The 21,243-nt window shown below is 40.8% G+C and overlaps 1 protein-coding gene across 7 annotated transcripts in view; it reads right to left on the bottom strand.

Moving 5' to 3' along the window:
* Window positions 1–21,243, bottom strand: part of PRDM5 (PR/SET domain 5) — a 284,272-nt gene that overhangs the window by 83,486 nt on the left and 179,543 nt on the right. For all 7 annotated transcript variants that reach the window (XM_040418393.1, XM_040418396.1, XM_040418395.1 and 4 more), the window contains one exon: window positions 16,789–16,882. In XM_040418393.1, the coding sequence (XP_040274327.1) occupies window positions 16,789–16,882 (94 nt within the window). The remainder of the gene's footprint in view (window positions 1–16,788; window positions 16,883–21,243) is intronic.

Here is a 21,243-nt window from a genome sequence, read left to right on the forward strand (position 1 = left end):
ATTAACATATGAACACCTACTTAATAATTATATTGGATAGACATGTGTGAAGAAGTAGGCTTCAGACTGTATTATACTGTTATATGTTACACAGCTAACTCATTTACAGTAATATACTGATAGGTGCCTAAAGTACTAACAAATAATAAAGTAGCAGATTCATTTACAGGAGCAAATAATAGGTTTAGGAATAAATACATTCTGAAAGAAACCTGATCTGGAATGCAAAAATTGATATCCAAAATGTAACTTAATTTTCGAGAACAGAAAAGTTTTATTTTAGGATGATCATAACAGATAAGGAAAATGAGAATTGGATGTAATCTAAGAAAATATCTGTGTGAGCAAACAGTTAACTAAAACTAATTTTATAATCTATTAAATCGGTCAGAAATCTTTGGTGTACAACAAGCTTAAAGATGGCCATACAAATTAAATTAGCATCAGCGAAACTTATCAATTTTGGCTGGCCTGCCTGACCATCTAAAGGGTGTCCTACTTTCCCCCAACAGCAGATGTCATGGAGAGAATGATTGGACTGAAATGTCTAACATTGGTTTGGGGACCTTTTAAACAGACTGATTTTTGCACGCTAATAAGTGCCAATTAACATTATTATAGCACTCAGCGTCGGTAGTATGGGTACACACGATCATTCATCACCATACACTTTGCATTTGTCGGCAGCACATGGTCCCATGTAAACAATGATTTTCAAATGCTGCATTATCACCTGACAAATTGGTATTTGCTCATTTGTCAGGTCATCGGGAGCATGTTTACATTCGGCAAATTAATGTTTGTAGGCCTGGCTGTCCATCTAAAATGGCAGTTGCTCCCTTCTCCTCATAAGGAACACAAGCTCTCAATCCATTGCTAAAGTGAGCATATATATAGTCAGAGGAACAACTATCAACCGAAGAATTTTGAAGCATTTTTTTATGGTGTTTTTAACTTTGTTTTAAAACTTCTGCAGCCAGATGTCAAGTTAAATTCTATAGTAAAATCTTGCAATGTCTACATAAACAGCATTTTGTATTAGGCTGTTTTATTTGCCTTTTTGGGAGGTCAGTAACATTTTATTTTTAAACATAGCATGTTCTAAGCATTTTTCTGGTGTTTTATGCATATGCAACACTGTTCCACGTAACTTCAAAAACAACAGGAAAAATGCTAAGAGAGTATCTGCCATTACTACCTCCATAGTTTGATGGTGTACAGTACAACACTCCATAGTTTTTCTACTTTAACTGTAAAGAACCCTTTCCTGTATTGACAGGTAAATCACCTTTCCTCCACATGTAATGAATGTTCCCTTGTCCTTGTAAAGTCCTTGGAATGGATAAATCATGTTCCAGTTCTTTGTATTCACCACATATGTATTTATACATGTATGGCATATTACCCAAAACTGCTCGACTAATTGAGTCAATACCCAGGGTTGCCCGACGAAAAACATGTCCATAGCATATGAATAGCTTATGAATGTGTTCATGAGCAGGGATGGAGAAGGTAATACAGTGTAGACAAATCTATCAGACCCACAGCCCATTCACAGGGGTGCAATTTGACAGTAAATAAAAAGTATCACCAATAACACACATAAAAAAAACAAAAGCACCCTAACAAAATGCTTAAAAACGCATGGCTATTTTCTTCCATCACTTTTAAAATAGAAGCAAAAATGGTGTATGAAGAAGGAATAATAGAAGTAGAGTAATAAGGTTCTACATTGCACATCAAATACCCTGCCTGACTTTTCCATGATAGCCATTGGGAACTTCAATTTTCCCAATGTATGAATAGAAATGTAACAAAAAGTTAAATGGGTTGTCTCATCTTGCCATACTATACTGTTTCCATAGGCATAGCTTTCATGCACCACAATGGAAGCTACGGAAACAGCGAGTGCTGGACTGCTCCCCTGTTTCCCGGCCGGCTGGTGGTAGGGACTGATTTTGCCTTAGTAACGGCAAGATGAGACAACCCCTTTAACTGTTTCATGACAGCCAATGCATTCATTCCACGTACTTTTAATTTTATAAAAGTATTTGCAGCACAATTTCCCCTAGGAACTCCATCTTTGGGACAAATTACTTCAATTATAAGACATTGTCAACCAGTTTGTTGCTAATGTGTTTTTGCTTGTAAAGCTAGTTTTACTCCTATTACTTGGCAGAATTTAATTATCATAAAGTGTGTCCCACAGAGATGTCACATTATAAATGTAGTTCTTCATTAAGCTGCACCCATTAATTGGAAACCTATATATTTCTAAATGAAACAAATAACACATTGAAAGTAATGCTCTGTATTTTCTTATCTAGAGATGTAAAAGGTTGTCAATGTAATGACTCTTACCAAGAAAGGAAGCTCTTAATAAATTAAAATGTAAAAGAACACTCTACTTTGGACTTGAGGAGGTTTCTTTTTGGCGACTATTCTCTTTATTAAAAAGGATCGTAAAGACAGAAATAGAGTCTGAAAGTTACAAAATGTAACAGGTTATGTCAAATGAATTCAGGCCTATGGATGACTCAATAGATATCCCAATTGAAAAAGTGTCTTCATCCTGTAAGTGTGCACATTATTGAGGCTAGCTAAATGCTAGATCTCTTATGAAAAAGACTCAGTCTTAACAAGAAGCAGCGTAACACCAAAGCGCTGATAGCATATTTCAGATGAAAGAGATGAAAGGCTTGCAGTGGATAAGTGAGGATGATAATGAGCAGGAAAACCATATGTAGACAACAGGAGGTGACAACTATCTTAAATGAGTTATGGAATTCGTCTCATTGGTGATCTTAAAGAGATTCTACACTTAAGGCCCTATTACACCGAACTAATATCGTACAGATTCTCGTGCATGCAAGCGAAATTGAACGAGAATCATGTGATGTAATAAATATGAATGCTTCAAAGACGAGCGACAAATCGCTCCTTTCTCGTTCATCGTTATCATTCAGCATGCTAAAAAACTATAGTTTCTCAACAGATCCCTTTGTATAATATGGAGTCGTCCACTCGCTAACTATCTCATATATGCCTTTTTTACCAAGTATCTGACCACCATCTTTACATGTAATAACAAGGAACGATTTAAGTGAGCAAGAACAACCGCAAGTATGAACGATTATCTATGTGTATAATAAGCAAAATCCTCATCGTTAGCAAGTCGCTACATCTTCAATCCATTTACTGTGATCTGTCATTTAATGTCATCCTGAGGACAGGTCATCAATACAGGGAGTGCAGAATTATTAGGCAAGTTGTATTTTTGAGGATTAATTTTATTATTGAACAACAACCATGTTCTCAATGAACCCAAAAAAACTCATTAATATCAAAGCTGAATATTTTTGGAAGTAGTTTTTAGTTTGTTTTTAGTTTTAGCTATTTTAGGGGGATATCTGTGTGTGCAGGTGACTATTACTGTGCATAATTATTAGGCAACTTAACAAAAAACAAATATATACCCATTTCAATTATTTATTTTTACCAGTGAAACCAATATAACATCTCAACATTCACAAATATACATTTCTGACATTCAAAAACAAAACAAAAACAAATCAGTGACCAATATAGCCACCTTTCTTTGCAAGGACACTCAAAAGCCTGCCATCCATGGATTCTGTCAGTGTTTTGATCTGTTCACCATCAACATTGCGTGCAGCAGCAACCACAGCCTCCCAGACACTGTTCAGAGAGGTGTACTGTTTTCCCTCCTTGTAAATCTCACATTTGATGATGGACCACAGGTTCTCAATGGGGTTCAGATCAGGTGAACAAGGAGGCCATGTCTTTTCTTCTTTTATACCCTTTCTTGCCAGCCACGCTCTGGAGTACTTGGACGCGTGTGATGGAGCATTGTCCTGCATGAAAATCATGTTTTTCTTGAAGGATGCAGACTTCTTCCTGTACCACTGCTTGAAGAAGGTGTCTTCCAGAAACTGGCAGTAGGACTGGGAGTTGAGCTTGACTCCATCCTCAACCCGAAAAGGCCCCACAAGCTCATCTTTGATAATACCAGCCCAAACCAGTACTCCACCTCCACCTTGCTGGCGTCTGAGTCGGACTGGAGCTCTCTGCCCTTTACCAATCCAGCCACGGGCCCATCCATCTGGCCCATCAAGACTCACTCTCATTTCATCAGTCCATAAAACCTTAGAAAAATCAGTCTTGAGATATTTCTTGGCCCAGTCTTGACGTTTCAGCTTGTGTGTCTTGTTCAGTGGTGGTCGTCTTTCAGCCTTTCTTACCTTGGCCATGTCTCTGAGTATTGCACACCTTGTGCTTTTGGGCATTCCAGTGATGTTGCAGCTCTGAAATATGGCCAAACTGGTGGCAAGTGGCATCTTGGCAGCTGCACGCTTGACTTTTCTCAGTTCATGGGCAGTTATTTTGCGCCTTGGTTTTTCCACACGCTTCTTGCGACCCTGTTGACTATTTTGAATGAAACGCTTGATTGTTCGATGATCACGCTTCAGAAGCTTTGCAATTTTAAGAGTGCTGCATCCCTCTGCAAGATATCTCACTATTTTTGACTTTTCTGAGCCTGTCAAGTCCTTCTTTTGACCCATTTTGCCAAAGGAAAGGAAGTTGCCTAATAATTATGCACACCTAATATAGGGTGTTGATGTCATTAGACCACACCCCTTCTCATTACAGAGATGCACATCACCTAATATGCTTAATTGGTAGTAGACTTTCGAGCCTATACAGCTTGGAGTAAGACAACATGCATAAAGAGGATGATGTGGTCAAAATACTCATTTGCCTAATAATTCTGCACGCAGTGTATAGGAAAAACAGTATGGATCGTGTTGGAAAGCTCAATGACTTTAAAGAGAACCTGTCACCCGCAACGGTTTGCATAGACACATAGCTGTGGTTAACCTGATTAAAATGCTGTTTTTCTTTTGTTGATCCGAGGCTCCGTTCCAGGGTTATCATTTTTTCCCATTATATGCAAATTAGGCCTTTGGTGCAATGAGGACGTCACCATTGTTCTTGTTGCACCCAAGTTTCACTCCTTTCTGTGGACAGCCCCTCTCTTACTGCTTTGCCACTGTCTGGTCGTGTCAAACAAGGGAGTAAGAGATGGTCTGGCCACAGAAATGAGTGGAGCTTTGGTGCTACAAGAGCAAAAGTGATGCTCTTGTTGCACCAAACACCCAGTTTGCATATTAAGAAAATGTTTCCTAACTCGGGAACGGAACATCAGATCAACAAAAGAAAAACAGCATTTTAATCGGGGTGAACCAGAGATATAGCTATGGGTCTATGCAAACAGTTTGACAGGGAGGTCATTGGTGACAGTGTGATAGGATGTCTCCTTTGCCACAAATCATAGAAGTATCTAGGAGTAACAAAAGCTTAGATGACACAACACACAAGGCCACCAGGTGCTAAAGAAGGAGACATGTAAAAATCTCCTGTTTTCAGTTTTATTACTTACACTTACTCACTCTGGAAGTGACATCAGTCTCATGGAATCAAGTGGCTGGTGTGGTGCAAGCTGGACTCCGGAACAGTGGAAATGTGTTTTGTGGCAGTTTGATGGATGAGTCTAGGTTTAATGGATGCACAGAGAACGCCACCTGCTGGAATAAATGGTGCATGCTTCTAACTTTGTGTCATGCCTATTCCAGAATGACTTTGACCCTGTGTACAAAGTGAGCTCCATAAAGACATAGGGGGACATTTATCATTTACTGTTGCTTTTTATACATTTTTAAGTCTGTTTTTGCTTTTTGTGTCTACGCCAAATTAATTAAATGGTGCATCTTAGTAATATATTTGGAGTGAGTGCAATGTGGTTTATACCTATATGTGTAAAATTAGACCAGGGGGTTGCCTGGCATAACTTTTTTGCGGCATTTGCAAAAGTCTCACATAGTAAATGTGCCAGAATCCAGGTGTAATCTCAGTTTTAGCTCTTACATTACACTTTTAGCGATCAGACATTGATGACTTCAGAATAGGTCATCAATATTTGATCACTGGGGGTGCGACTCCTGACACACCCACCGATCAGCTGTTTGAAGAGGTGGTGCTCGTATGAACACTGCTTCCTCTCCAAAAATACACTGCATGTCATCTTGCTTGCAGTGGCGGTTCAGTGTAATTCAAGTGAATGGAACAAGCCCTTAACTTACACTGCGCCATCAACACTTCAAAGATGACGTGAATTTTAATCTTGATGAGGAAATAGCGTTCGCACAAGCGCCGCCTCCTCTTCAAATAGCTGATTGGCAGAGGTGCTAGGAGTCGGACCCCCACTGATCAGATATTAATGACCTATCCTGAGGATAGGTCAGACATATGAACTAGCTGCACAATCCCTTTAAGCACAGACCACTTTGAAAAGTGGCAAGGAACACCATGTCGCAAAATTTGACCAAATGTTGCAGAAAACACCACAATCAGCATCACATGCAACATTTTTAAGCCAAAAAACCGGACATATCTAATTTGATAAATGTCCCCAATAGTTTGATGACTATGGTATGTAGAAACTTGAGTGGCTGCACAGAGCTCTGACCTCAACCCCATACACATGAGAAGAATTAGAACACTGATTGTGACATATACCTTCTCCTACAACATCAGTGTCCCACATCACAAATGCTCTGTCAGCTAAACGGAAAAATTTCCCCAGACAGAAGAGTAGAGGCTGTTCTAGCCACAAATAGAGGGCCAACTACATACAAAGACACAAAGGAGGACATTTATCAAATCAGATATGTTAGTTTTTGGCTTAAAAATGTAGCATGTGATACAATTTTTTTGTGTGAAATTTTGCTACATTTGATGATCCTCAACACTTTTCAAAGTGGTCTGTGTTTAGGGGCTCATGCACAAGGGCTATATTTAAGGATTCATGCTCTCCCCGGCCATGCCCCTATTGTGTCTTGCAACATTACGGAGGCACACTGAGGAACTACAGGGTATTTCCATGGGGTTTCTCTCCGTGCCTCCGCACTGCAAAAAAAATGTTCTATGTTCATGTTCTATTTTTTTTGTGGTATGGAAGGATCACGGACCCTTTCAAGTTGATGCCCGCACGGATGTTGCCTGTGCATTGGGACCTCAAATTGTGGTCCCCAATGCACAGAAATGGCAGAGTAATGGCCGTGTGCATGAGCCCTAAAGGACAAAAGTGAGATTACACTAGGCAAATTTGTAGCAAAAAGTCACAAAAAAGTCACAACCTACATCAGGCAATCCCCTGGTATACTTTTAGAAATATAGGTGTAAACCCCATTGCACTCACGCCAAATATACTACTAAGGTGCACCATTTCATAAATTTGGTGCAGACACACAAAGCAAATACGGACTTAAAACTGACCACAAATGATAGATGTCCTCCATGGGTATTTGGTTTTCGATTAAATTTGTGGTAGTACTAATGTGTGTGTGTTTGACCTGGGAGTGGATCTGATGTGATTGATCTTTGTACAGCACTATAAAATGTGCTGGCCTTGTATAACAAATTAGAAATCAATAAAAATGAATAACTTAATTTTACACTTCATTTTTCAACAAGCCAATTGCATGGATGGTGATTTAAGGGGGTTCTCTGGGAATAATTTAAAATGGCCTCCTAGAATGTTAATAGGATTGGTTGCTTCCAGATGCCAAACTGCATGGCAGGGAGGGGGGTTCACTTCATTACACTGTGCTCAGTACAGTAAAGTAGTGAGTGACTGCCACTCTATAATAGAGCCTCATAATAGACTGCCACTTTCCTCACTGTGGAGATCAGGTAGGATTACAATCAATCGAGATGATGGCTGTTTTGCGCAAAACGGACCTTGCCTAGCTGTGTATGTGACCCGCTTCCAGGATCACTTGTTTTTAATAAGGAGAATTAAGTGTCGAACTGCAATGTGGTGAGTGCTGCTGTTACTTGTCAAAAATTATATAGCATTCTTTGAGCTGAGCCATAGATGCCTGCTCCAGTAGATCGTGACGCAGGCAGTAGTACCGACCTGTGCCTGTTCTCACTAGAAGGATTACAATGAATGGGAATACCTCTATGTAGATAGAGGAGGATCAGACAATTGACAATAGGTGAGGTCACAGCTTATCTATTCCTCCTCCCTGCTAGTGATGGACGAACATCGTCCGGGACGATTCGCGAACGCGATCAAATGTTCGCGAACAGCAAGTTCACGGCGGGCCCCATTTACTTTAATGGCAGGCGAACCTGAAAAACCTTCAGGTCATATTTGCAGCCACCAAAAACTTACTAGAAGTGAACAAATAGTCCCACAACATGAACAGTGACATACTAGAGGGGGATCAATGACAAAAATTCCCACAAAAAATATGTATTTTAATCATGGGTCATTTTTATGCATCTTAAAGGGAAATTCTCAAAAATGTACCCTGCTGGAGCCTAGAAAATTTTTATTTCAGGCCACGGGAGTACGGGATATAAAAATTAGGCATTCACCTGACATAAAAGAAATTGTGATTATGTGGCTCGAGGTACATTATTCGGTCACTGAATAACAATTTTACTGTTGGCCAGTTAGATTATATGCCCCAAAAATTATGCATTCATCGTACAGAAAAGATCAAGTGATTATGTGGCTGGAGGTATATTAGACGGTCAATGGATATCAATTTTACTGTTGGCCATTTAGATTATATGCCCCAAACATTAGGCATTTACCGGACAGAAAAGATCAAGTGATTATGTGGCTGGAGGTATATTAGGCGGTCATTGGATAACAATTTTACTGCAGGCCAGTGGAGTACAGGCCCAAAACATTAGGCATTCACCGGACAGAAAAGATCAAGTAATTATGTGGCTGGAGGTATATTAGATGGTCATTGGATAACAATTTTACTGTAGGCCAGTGGAGTACAGGGCCCAAACATTAGGCATTCACCGTACAGAAAAGAACAAGTGATTATGTGGCTGGAGGTACATTAGGCGGTCACCATATAACAATTTTACTGTTGGCCAGTTAGATGATATGCCCCAAAAAATATGCATTCATCGTACAGAAAAGATCAAGTGATTATGTGGCTGGAGGTATATTAGACGGTCATTGAATGTCAATTTTACTGCAGGCCAGTGGAGTACAGGCCCCAAACATTAGGCATTCACCGGACAGAAAAGTTCAAGTGATTATGTGGCTGGAGGTATATTAGACGGTTATTGGATAACAATTTTACTGTAGGCCATTACAAATACATGTCAAATACATATGTTTAACCCCTTCACGCAACATCACGTACATGTACGTGGGGGAATGTGGTGCCTCACCGCATCCCCACGTGCATGTACGTGATCGGCTTTCTCTGTCAGCGCAGGGAGCGAAGCGCTGAAGGTTCAGTGAAGCCGGCGTGCTGGGGTTACTAGGCAACCAGAGAAGCCGACAGGAACTGTATCGGAGCTCTGACCCGCCCGCGATCGCTGTGATTGGTCCATTACTGCAGAGGGACCAATCGCAGCGCATCGGGGCAGGTAAGGGGGGGTTAGGGAGGGACTATGTGCTTCTCCTTCTCTGATCGCCCCAATTCCTGTCAGGGAAGCGATCAGAGAAGGAGAGAGTGTGAAAATCTTCCCGACCTATGATGAGTATACTCGTCATGGAGCACTGCTACTTAGCGCGCCATGATGAGTATACACGTCATGGCATTCAACTGTCACCATGTCTGCAGACATGGTGACAGCGCTGAGATCCCGGCTGTTACACACAGCCAGGCACCTTGGGTCAATACCGAGGGGGGTCCTGTGACCCCCCCTCTATCGGCGATCGCTGCAAACCGCAGGTCAATTCAGACCTGCGGTTTGTAGCGTTTTCTGCAGTTTCTGATCCCCGCGGTCCCTGACCGCGGGGATCAGAAACTTTAGTATGTCCAAAATAAAGATTTTTCACCCCCCCTGCACCCCTGAATGATATTATGTGGGCGGGTGGTGTCGCAGGCGGTGCGGGAGGTGGGCGGTGCAGCAGGCGGAATCGCGATCCCCCGCCCACCTCCCCTTGAATAATCGTTGGCGTCTAGTGGGTATACCAGGGTGCCAGCACATTGCTGGCACCCTGGTATAAACGGCTGACATCTGCGATGCGATGTCAGCCGTTTAACCCTTTCCATACAGCGGTCCGTACGGACCGCTGTATGGAAAAGGTTAACAGCTCAGGAAGCTCCCTCCCTCTCTCATCGGGGGGCTGCTGTGCCTTTGCAGCCCCCCGATGGGAGAGGGAGAGAGCCCCCAGACAGCCCCCCGACAGATCCCCTCCTTACCCTTCCCCGTCTGCGCAGTTCTGACCAGTACTGAGCAGACAGGGAAGGTTCCCATGGCAACAGGGGGTCTGTATTATAAAGACATCAGACCCACTGGATCTTCAAGAACCAAGTGGGTCTGGGTCAAAAAAAAGTGAAAAAAAGTGAAAAAAGTAAAGTTTAAAAAAAACACATTTATCACTGAATAAAAATAAAAAATATAAAATACACTACACATATTAGGTATCGCCGCGTCCGTAACGACCTGATCTATAAAACGGTTATGTTACTTTCCCCGCACGGTGAATGCCATAAAAATAAAAAAATAAAAACTGAGGAAATTGAAATTTTGCCCACTTTACTTCCCAAAAAAGGTAATAAAAGTGATCAAAAAAGTTGCATGTACGCCAAAAAAAGTACCAATCAAATCGTCACCTCATCCGCAAAAAATGAGCCCCTACATGAGACAATGGCCCAAAAAATAAAAAAACTATGGGTCTCAGACTATGGAGACACTAAAACATGATTTTTTTTTGTTTAAAAAATGAAATTATTGTGTAAAACCCTGATAAATTATAAAAAGGTAGACATATTAGATATTGCCATGTCCGTACGAACCTGATCTATAAAAATACCACATGACCTAACCCCTCAGGTGAACACTGTAAAAAAAATTAAATAAAAACGGTGTCAAAAAAGCTATTTTTTTGTTACCTTACATCACAAAAAGTGTAATAGCAAGCGATCAAAAAGTCATATGCACCCCAAAATAGTACCAATCTAACCGTCATCTCATCCCGCAAAAATAATACCCAACCTGAGACAATAACCAAAAAAATGAAAAAACTATGGCTCTCAGACTATGGAGACACTAAAACATGTTTTTTTTTTGTGTCAAAAATGATATTGTGTAAAACCTAAATAAATAAAAAAGTATACATATTAGGTATCGTCACGTCCGTAAGAACCTTCTCTATAAAAATAGAACATGATCTAACCTGTCAGATGAACGTTGTAAATAAAAAAAAATAAAAACAGTGCCAAAACAGCTATTTTTTGGCAAATTTTCCATTTTAATCCATTTTTTCCCATAACAAAGCAAAGGTTAACAGCCAAACAAAACTCAATATTTATTGCTCTGATTCTTTAGTTTATAGAAATGCCCCATATGTGGTCGTAAACTGCTGTATGGCCACACGGCAGGGCGCAGAAGGAAAGGAGCGCCATATGGTTTTTGGAAGGCAGTTTTTGCTGGACTGGTTTTTTGACACCATGTCCCATTTGAACCCCCCCCCCCCCGATGTACCCCTAGAGTATAAACTCCAAACAATTACCCCATTTTGGAAACTACACCCCTCAAGGTATTCAAAACTGATTTTACAAACTTTGTTAACCCTTTAAGTGTTCCACAAGAGTTAATGGCAAATGGAGATAAAATTTCTGATTTTCTATTTTTTGTTACTTTGCCTCACAAAAAGTGTAATATAGAGCAACCAAAAATCATATGTACCCTAAAATAGTACCAACAAAACTGCCACCTTATCCCGTAGTTTCCAAAATGGGGCCACTTTTTTGGAGTTTCTAACCTAGGGGTGCATCAGGGGGATTTAAATGGGACATGGTGTCTAAAAACAATCCAGCAAAATCTGCCTTCCAGAAACCATATGGCGCACCTTTCCTTCAGTGCCCTGCCGTTTGCCCGTACAGCAGTTTACCACCACATATGGGGTGTTTCTGTAAACTACAGAATCAGGGACATAAATAAAGAGTTTTGTTTGGCTGTTAACCCTTGCTTTGTTACTGGAAAAAAAAAATTAAAATGGAAAATCTGCAGATAAAGTGAAATTTTGAAATTGTATCTCTATTTTCCATTAATTCTTGTGGAACACCTAAAGGGTTAACAATGTTTGTAAAATCAGTTTTGAATACCTTGAGGGGTGTAGTTTCTTATATGGGGTCACTTTTATGGAGTTTCTACTCTAGGGGTGCATCAGGGTGGCTTTAAATGGGACATGGTGTCAAAAAAACCAGTCCTGCAAAATCTGCCTTCCAAAAACCGTATGGCATTCCTTTCCTTCTGCGCCCTGCCGTGTGCCCGTACAGCAGTTTACCACCACATATGGGGTGTTTCTGTAAACTACAGAATCAGGGCCATAAATAAAGAGTTTTGTTTGGCTGTTAACCCTTGCTTTGTTACTGGAAAAAAAATATTAAAATGGAAAATCTGCCGAAAAAGTGAAATTTTGAAATTTAATCTCTATTTTCCATTAATTCTTGTGGAACACCTAAAGGGTTAACAACGTTTGTAAAATCAGTTTTGAATACCTTGAGGGGTGTAGTTTCTTAGATGGGGTCACTTTTATGGAGTTTCTACTCTAGAGGTGCATCAGGGGGGCTTCAAATGGGACATGGTGTCAAAAAAACCAGTCCTGCAAAATCTGCCTTCCAAAAAACGTATGGCATTCCTTTCCTTCTGCGCCCTGCCATGTGCCCGTACAGCAGTTTACGACCACATATGGGGTGTTTCTGTAAACTACAGAATCAGGGCCATAAATAATGAGTTTTGTTTGGCTGTTAACCCTTGCTTTGTTACTGGAAAAAATGGATTAAAATGGTAAATTTGCAAAAAAATTGAAATTCTGAAATTTCATCTCCATTTGCAAATAACTCTTGTGGAACACATAAATGGTTAACAAAGTTTGTAAAATCTGTTTTGAATACCTTGAGGGGTGTAGTTTCCAAAATGGGGTCTTTTTTTGGGTGATTTCAATTATGTAAGCCTCACAAAGTGACTTCAGACCTGAACTGGTCCTTAAAAAATGGGTTTTGGAAATTCTCTGAAAAATGCTTCTAAACTACTAAGCCTTGTAACGTCCCCAAAAAATAAAATGTCATTCCCAAAATGATCCAAACATTAAGTAGACATATGGGGAATGTAAAGTAATAACTATTTTTGTAGGTATTACTATGTATTATAGAAGTAGAGAAATTGAAACTTGGAAATTTTCAAATTTTTCAAAATTTTTGGTAAATTTTGTATTTTTTCATTAAAAAAATGAAATTTTTTGACTCCATTTTACCAGTGTCATGAAGTACAATATGTGACGAAAAAACGATCTCAGAACGGCCTGGATAAGTAAAAGCGTTTTAAAGTTATTCACACATAAACTGACACTGGTCAGATTTGCAAAAAATAGCCTGGTCCTTAAGGTGAAAAATGGCTTGGTCCTTAAAGGGTTAAAAGAACAAAAAATATAAAATTGGATTAAAAACATGGCTAACGAAATCCCCCCTCTTGAATAAACCCCAAATGATAATAGGTGAAATTCAATAACACGTGGTCGTCACAGGTGTTGAATTCCCCCGAGGCCCCAAAAATTAGGCATTCACCGTACAGAAAAGATCAAGTGAGTATGTGGCTGGATGTATATTAGACGGTCATTGGATACCATTTTTACTGCAGGCAAGTGGAATACAGGCCCCAAACAGTAGGCATTCACTTTACAGAAAAGGCATTTTATGCCACTGTATTTACGTAAAACAGGGACCATTCTTTGTTCTGGATGGTGGTGGATATGTATGGACTGGCATGAGGAAATTTTATTAAACGTGGTCGTCACAGGTGTTGAATTCCTCCGAGATCCATGCCTCATTTATTTTTAGAAATGTGAGGTAGTCCACATTGTCATGAGCTAGGCGAGTGCGCTTATCGGTCATGATCCCCCCTGCTGCGCTGAACGTCCTTTCGAACAGTGCACTCGGCGGGGGGCAAGCCAAGAGTTCCATGGAAAATTGTGCCAGCTCTGGACACAGTTCAAGCCTGCACACCCAGTAGTCCAGCATCCACATCGGTCGTTAAAGGGGATTTTGTGTATAGAGCTGAGGACATGGGTTGCTAGATGGCAGCTAGCACAACTGCAATATCCAGTCACCATAGCTCTGTGTGCTTTTATTGTGTAAAAAAAACTATTTGATACATATGCAAATTAACCTGAGATGAGTCCTGTCCCTGAGATGAGGCACTGTGTGCCAGAGATACGTTCACTTGCCGCTGAACGTAGCCATATAGCTCTGGGATGCCCTTCTGGGAGAAATATTTCCTTCCAGGGACCTTCCATTGCGGTGTGCCAATGGCCACAAATTTTCTAAAGGCCTTCGAGTCTACCAGTTTATATGGCAGTAGTTGGCGGGCTAGCAGTTCCGACAAGCCAGCGGTCAGCTGTTGGGCAAAAGGGTTATCCGGCGTCATCAACATTTTACATTCAAACATTTGGGCCATGGAAGCCTGCCTTTTGCCAGAAGAACGTGAAGACGGCACAGTGGAGGGTGGAGTGGAGGACAAATGGGAGGAGAGAGGAGAAGGAGAAGAGGCAGGACATTGAGCGTCGGGAGTGTGGGTTCTGACGGTGTTGCTCCCACTGGTCTCGGTGATGGGAGACCAGGTGCCTTCTTATGCCTCGACAGCACAGGCTACAGATGGCAACACTATTGTCAGCAGCTGACACGTTAAAAAATAGGTATATAGAACCACTTAATGAGTATTTGCTAGAAGCCGGTAAATCAAACCCCTAAATCATAATTTGGTGAAAACTGGTGTATCGCATGCCTCAATCAATATTTGGTGGAAGCTGGTATATAAATCCCCTTTATCAGTATTTTGTGGAAACAGGTATATAGAACCCGTTAATGAGTAATTGCTACAAGCTGGTATATCAAACCCCTTAATCAATATTTGGTTGAAGCAGGTTTATTGCAGGCCTCCATCAATATTTGGTGGAAGTCAGTATATCTATCCCCTCTATCAGTATTTTGTGGAAACAGGTATATAGAACCCCTTAATGAGTATTTTCTGGAAGCCAGTATATCAAACCCCTTAATCAATATTTGGTGGAAGCCAGTGTATCGCAGGCCTCAATCAAAATTTTGTGGAAGCCGATGTATAACACCCCTCAATCAATATTTTGTGGAAGCTTGTGTATCATATCTCTCAATCAGTATTTTGTGGAAACAGGTATATCAAACCCCTTAATCAGTATTTTGTGGAAGCAGGTATATCGCACCCCTTAATCATTTTTTTGGGGGCAACAGGTATATCACACCAGTTGCAATTAGTTATTCCAATAGCGTTTGTCCCTCTATCTAGCTGCGGTATCTCAGCAGAACCGCACACAACTGCACAATACAAATGCACTATATATTTTCTATGTTAGAAAGTATATTATAGGTATTTCACACCCCTCAATCAGTTTTTTTTGGGGGGCAACAGGTATATCACACCAGTTGCAATTAGTTATTCCAATAACGTAACTGCTGCACAATACAAATGTTCTATAATATACTTCCTATGTTAGAAAGTATATTATAAGTATACCACACCCCTCAGTATGTCACACCTATCGATAGCACATCTTTACCAGTCCTTAAAAGGACTTTTGTGGCCCTATTAGATAGCGTTTGGTGTCCCTAACAGTCTGTCCCTGCTCCACACAGCAACCTCTCCCTACACTGGCAAAAAACAGAATATAAAATGGCTGCCAGATCGGGTTCTCTTATAGGGTAGGGGGTATGTTTTCCATATTTATAGATGACAATAAATCAGCTACATTACCTTTATTTTTTCTTCTTTAAATTTAAGAAAACTATGTTTCAATTTGTTGGCCAAGTGTGGAATAAGATTAGCAAATGTCAAAGATAAACTTAAAAACTTTTTTTATAGTCATTATATATTATTTCTGTGAAGAATAACATAATGCTATATATTACCATGAATCAGTGTTTATTGAAATTGGTTAAAGAGGTTGTCTTGCCTAAGAGCCAACAACCTCTATGGTTGTAACTTATTGACAATAAAAAAAACTCACCTGTCCATGGTCCTGCCATTCCTGTGCCACTGTCCTGTTCCTCGCTGCTTCTGGATGGACTGGAAGTGGCTTGGTTCCATAGCCCCTACGGCCTCACATGTGCTAGAACAGCAGATCACTGCTAGGTAGTGACATGCAGTGGAAGAGGCCAGGAATGGGACAGTGGTGCTAGAATGGTGGGACTACGGGCAGTTGTAACTGGCCACAGGTTACGACCATAGCAGTTGTTGGCACTTAGGCTAGACAACCACTTTAGAGAGGTTCTCCAGGCTTTTAATATTGATGACCAATCCTCAGGATAGGTCATCAATATAAGATCGGCGGGGGTCCAATACCCACCACCCCCACCGATCAGCTGTATGAGGAGATGGTGCTCGTAGTGTGCACGTGCCGTCTCCCTTCTACCTTCCTGCTGCTGCTTTACCATAGACATAGCAGGAAGAGAGATTTGAGATGGCACGAGCACACCACGTGTGCCTTATCCTCATACAGCTGATCAGCGGGGGTGCCGGGTGTTGGACCCCACCGATCTGATAATGATGACCTATGCTGAGAATAGACTTTCAATATTAAAAGCCTGGAGAACACCTTTAATCTTATTAAAGTGGTCAATCAATAAAAGAAAAATATTACTTCATATGAATATTTATCAATTATCATATGTTCAAACTTCATACCTGTATGGCTTCGTATGTGAACTCTAAGTGTCCCATTGCTTGCAAACTTCTGGCCACAGTAAGGGCAAATTTTCTCTTTTTCCCCTGTGTGAGTCTACAAAACAGTATTGTAATAGTAATTTTAAACCAAATTAACACAAGTTCGAAATCATACACAAACATGTAAAAGTCAGGATACAGTGGTCACTACAAATATAAGGAACCAAAGATCCTGTAATAAAGTATTATAGAATAATAAGTACAATGAGTAAATGTTTTTAACACATTAGTGTAGAAAAGAGATTTTAATAATAGTGCCTCACAACATTAGAAAATTTATACCTCAAGGCTTACTATATCAGGATTATGGATAATTTTACATAGGACTTCATCTATTACAAATAATTGACTACTTACGGTTGTATCTAGTTATGAGCGAAGTTCTCTAAAATTCGATTTGGTTGCTTCGATGAATTTTACAAAAAAAATTGGATTTGTGATGAATTAATTCGTCATGAAGTGCATTTCTTTGAAAATAGTAGGTGCAATGACAGGGAACGGCGATTGCGTCGCTCCCCGTCATTGTACCCCTCAGATGCCATGTTCATTGCTAATCGCATCATCTGTCGTTAATATTTAAGTCTATAATAAAAAATAAAAAAATAAACTCATACTTACCTCTAGAGATGAGCGAATCGAAGCTGACAAAGTGGAAAAACATTTTTCCTAAAATGGCTGCTGCACTTGTTAGGACATGTTAGGACATGGAGAAGGGAACTCTGGGAAGGCGGGATCACCCATACTGACATGCATGCAGCCGATCAGCAGCCAGCCATCCCTGTGATGTCACAGCCCTATAAATACGGCAGCCATCTTAGATTTTGCCATTCACCAGCGTACTTAGTGCAGAGGGAAACGTGTCTGCAGGCACTAGGGACATTGATAGAAAAAACTTTATAGTGCAAAAAAAAAACTATTTACAAGTGCAGGGAAAGATTATTCAAGGTGTAGGAAAAGGATAGGGAGGAATCAATCCACAGCATTTCTATTGAACAGGGTTCATTCAGGGAGGTGCCTGGGTAATAGGAACATTCCTATTAGACCTTGCAGCACTGACTAGGCACCTAAATTGCCATTATACAGCTCTGTAATTCCATCAAACCGTTCTTGTTATTGGGGTGCAAGTGCTGTTTGATACAGCCATTAACAGCGGTTATTACAAGGAAATAACTACGTTTTATTTGCCCTAGTGCGGTGCAGTTATATGTTTTAAAGCATTTTTTGGCTTGTATTAGTGGGAAAAAAGGGCTTATTAGCCGTTGTGTGGTGAAGTGTCAAAATTACAGCCCTTTTTGTCGTGTATTAGTGGCAAAAGTAAAATATATTTGCTGCTCAGCGGTGCAGTTATCTGTTTTAAAGCCATTTTTTGCATGTATTAGTGGAAAAAGGAAAAATATCTTTGCCGCTCATCGGTGCAGTGAGATATTTTACAGCCCATTTTGCCGTGTAATAGTGGCGATATTTAAATATATTTGCCGTTCATCGCTGCACTTATCTGTTGCAAAGCCATTTGTGTAAAAATAGAAAAATAATTGGGCCTAATTGCCATTCAGCGGTGCAGTGAGATATTTTACAACTCAGTTTGCCATGTATTATTGGCGAAATACAAATATATTTGCCTTTCATCGTTGCACTTATCTGCTTAAAAGACTTTTGTGTAAAAATAGAAAAAAATTTGGGCCTAATTGCCATTCAGCGGTGCAGTTATATGTGGTGAAGCACTTTTCGCGGTATGGACCGAATTACGTAGTGGTGAACTTGTTTATGGGAAACAGGCTATTTTTGGGAAAATCAATGGGTGATAGTAGACTTTCTTCTGTATGAACCGAATTCCATTATCCTTTCTTTGGTGCAAATTTTTATTGCAACCAATTTGTCTTCAGGAAAATTGATGGGTGATTGTACACCTCCTTTTATGGTATGCCCGAATTATGTCGTCGTGGGTCCTACAGTAAACATAATGAAAACGATGATGACAACACATCAGCAGACTTTGCATTTACCATCTATTCACAATTAAATCAAGCAGCCTCACTAAGTTGAAAACATTCATGTGTTTTTATCTGCTCCGCCTGCATTCGATCTCCACAGCACACAACATATGACAGGAGAGCCTCTGCTTTGGAGTCCAAGTCCAGTTTCTTAAGATCAGGAGTTCCATCAGAATTGTGCGTAACAATCTTGCTCCCTGTGCAAAGCCATAACAAAAGGACTCCGTAGGCATACACATAAGGGAAGCTGAAGCGGGTTGACCCTATTTTAATTCAGGAGCAGTAAACAGCAGGAAGCAAATAGAGGTGTCTGAACTCCGCTGCTCTGTATCTCTTGTGAAGTCAATGTCTCCAGCAATTCCCCTCTCACTATTTATAGCAAATACATTATTTTCATGTAGAGATCCAAGAATTATGTTGGAGGCATGTAGTGTATGCAAGCCATATGTGGTAAAGCCCTTTTTGCGGTGAAATTCTTTATGTGACACTGGCTTTTTTTCTGAAAATATATAGGTGAATGTACACCTCCTTTTGTGGTATGGAATGACTTACTTAGAGGTGAAATTCTTTATGTGACACTGGCTTTTTTCGGAAAATGTATGGGTGAATGAACTCCTCTTTTTGCGGTATGGAATGACTTAGTGGTGAAATTCTTTATGTGACATTTGCTCTCTTTCTGAAAATGTATGGGTGAATGCATACCTCCTTTTGCTGTATAGAACGACTAAGGCTACTTTCACACTCACATTTTGGGCGGATCCGTCATGGATCTGCAAAAAAGGATCCATTACAATAATACAACAGCATGCATCCGTCATTAACGGATCCGTTTGTATTATCTGTAACATAGCCAAGACTGATCCGTCATGAACTCCATTGAAAGTCAATGGGAGACGGATCCATTTTCTATTGTGCCAGATTGTGTCAGAGAAAATGGATCCGTCCCCATTGATTTACATTGTGTGCCAGGATGGATCCATTTGGCTCTGTTTCCTGAAGCAGACAGCAAAATACTGCAGGCAGCGTTTTGGTGTCCGCCTCCAGAGCGGAATGGAGACTGATCGGAGGCAAAAATCCTAAAAATGGCCAGGAAACTTTGCATGAACTTCACCGCAAAGCACACACTCCTTGAGCTGCAGCGGCAGAACAGCATCCCCCAACATAAGCTGATATGAAACGTTTCCAACCATTGGAAATTCCACCATCCATATGTTGGTCCGACTGTAAGAACAGAGAAAGGCCACAAACGATTTCTTTATGATCCAAGCGGACAGGAGTAGTCCCCTGTGTAACTTAAATGTCAACCAGTGGCAGCTCATGCATGACACCTGCCATTTGCTCAGGTCCTTTGAGGAGGCCACGTTATTTGTCAGTCACCAGGGCTACTAGATGGACAATGTTATTCCACTGCTTCATGTCCTGGAACAGATGCTGGTAAATCTGGCTGGTCAGGGGACTGGAGACGTGGCGCCTAGAAAGATGGTGGCAGAGTTTGATATGTTTGTCTTTCAATATCGCTGTTTCCAGTCAGTGAACTAGTCGCTACGATATGCAAACACCAACCAATGGGGTGTTAATCGCCAGAAGTAGGTCATCGGCACGAAGGAGCAGTCATTTTCACAGCTCGAGGTAGCCTCCCAGATGCTTGACTTTTGCACGTCGACGGTCTGCATTGCGAAGCTCGTCTAACAGAAAAATACCACAGTGCACCCCCTTGAAGGAAACTCTGGATCCATCACAGGCTGCTTTGCTCCTTCAAAAACAATTAACTCTGTACAGCGTGACACTGATGTATAATTTCTCATACACCAGGCTGAAAGAGTATTCCAAGCACCTGTCTGCCCACATACAGTAGCTGCCGAGAAGCAGAAGGGTCTTGCCATTGAAGTGGGCTCAGAGCTGAACCGAAAAGCCAAATTTTCCTGTTTACCTAGACTCAAAGGAAAGGACAGAGATCCATTGGCTCTACTCATACAGATTTCATCCAAGCCTCCACTCACCAAGGCAAGCACAGAGGACCTGATTGTGTGGACAATTTGGTTCTATGGGATGTACACAGAGGACAATCTATTGGAGGTGTTACCAAAGACATTTACTTGCCTCCCGTTCTTCCTGTATAATGGCTCCGAGGCACTCACGGCTATCGTAGGGATGTGGTTCCAAAGAAACTTTGACTGTTGTTTGGGTAAGTTGGCGATCAGTTCCCAGGACCTTACTTGGCTAGCTGCGATGTGGATCGGGTATGACATGTCTGGATCAGTGTCGGCCACAGAGCTTGTTTTCTCTGTGCCCGTCGAACCTTGCATGGACATTTCTTATGCCATTCACGCAGAGGACTTCAAGACTTTATAGAATGATATTCATAAATCAAAGGACGAGGTCACTTTGGAGGAAGTGGACAATTTATTCCAATGTCTTTACTCGC

The sequence above is a fragment of the Bufo bufo genome, chromosome 2, assembly GCF_905171765.1.
Source record: "Bufo bufo chromosome 2, aBufBuf1.1, whole genome shotgun sequence".
Lineage (NCBI taxonomy): Eukaryota > Metazoa > Chordata > Amphibia > Anura > Bufonidae > Bufo > Bufo bufo.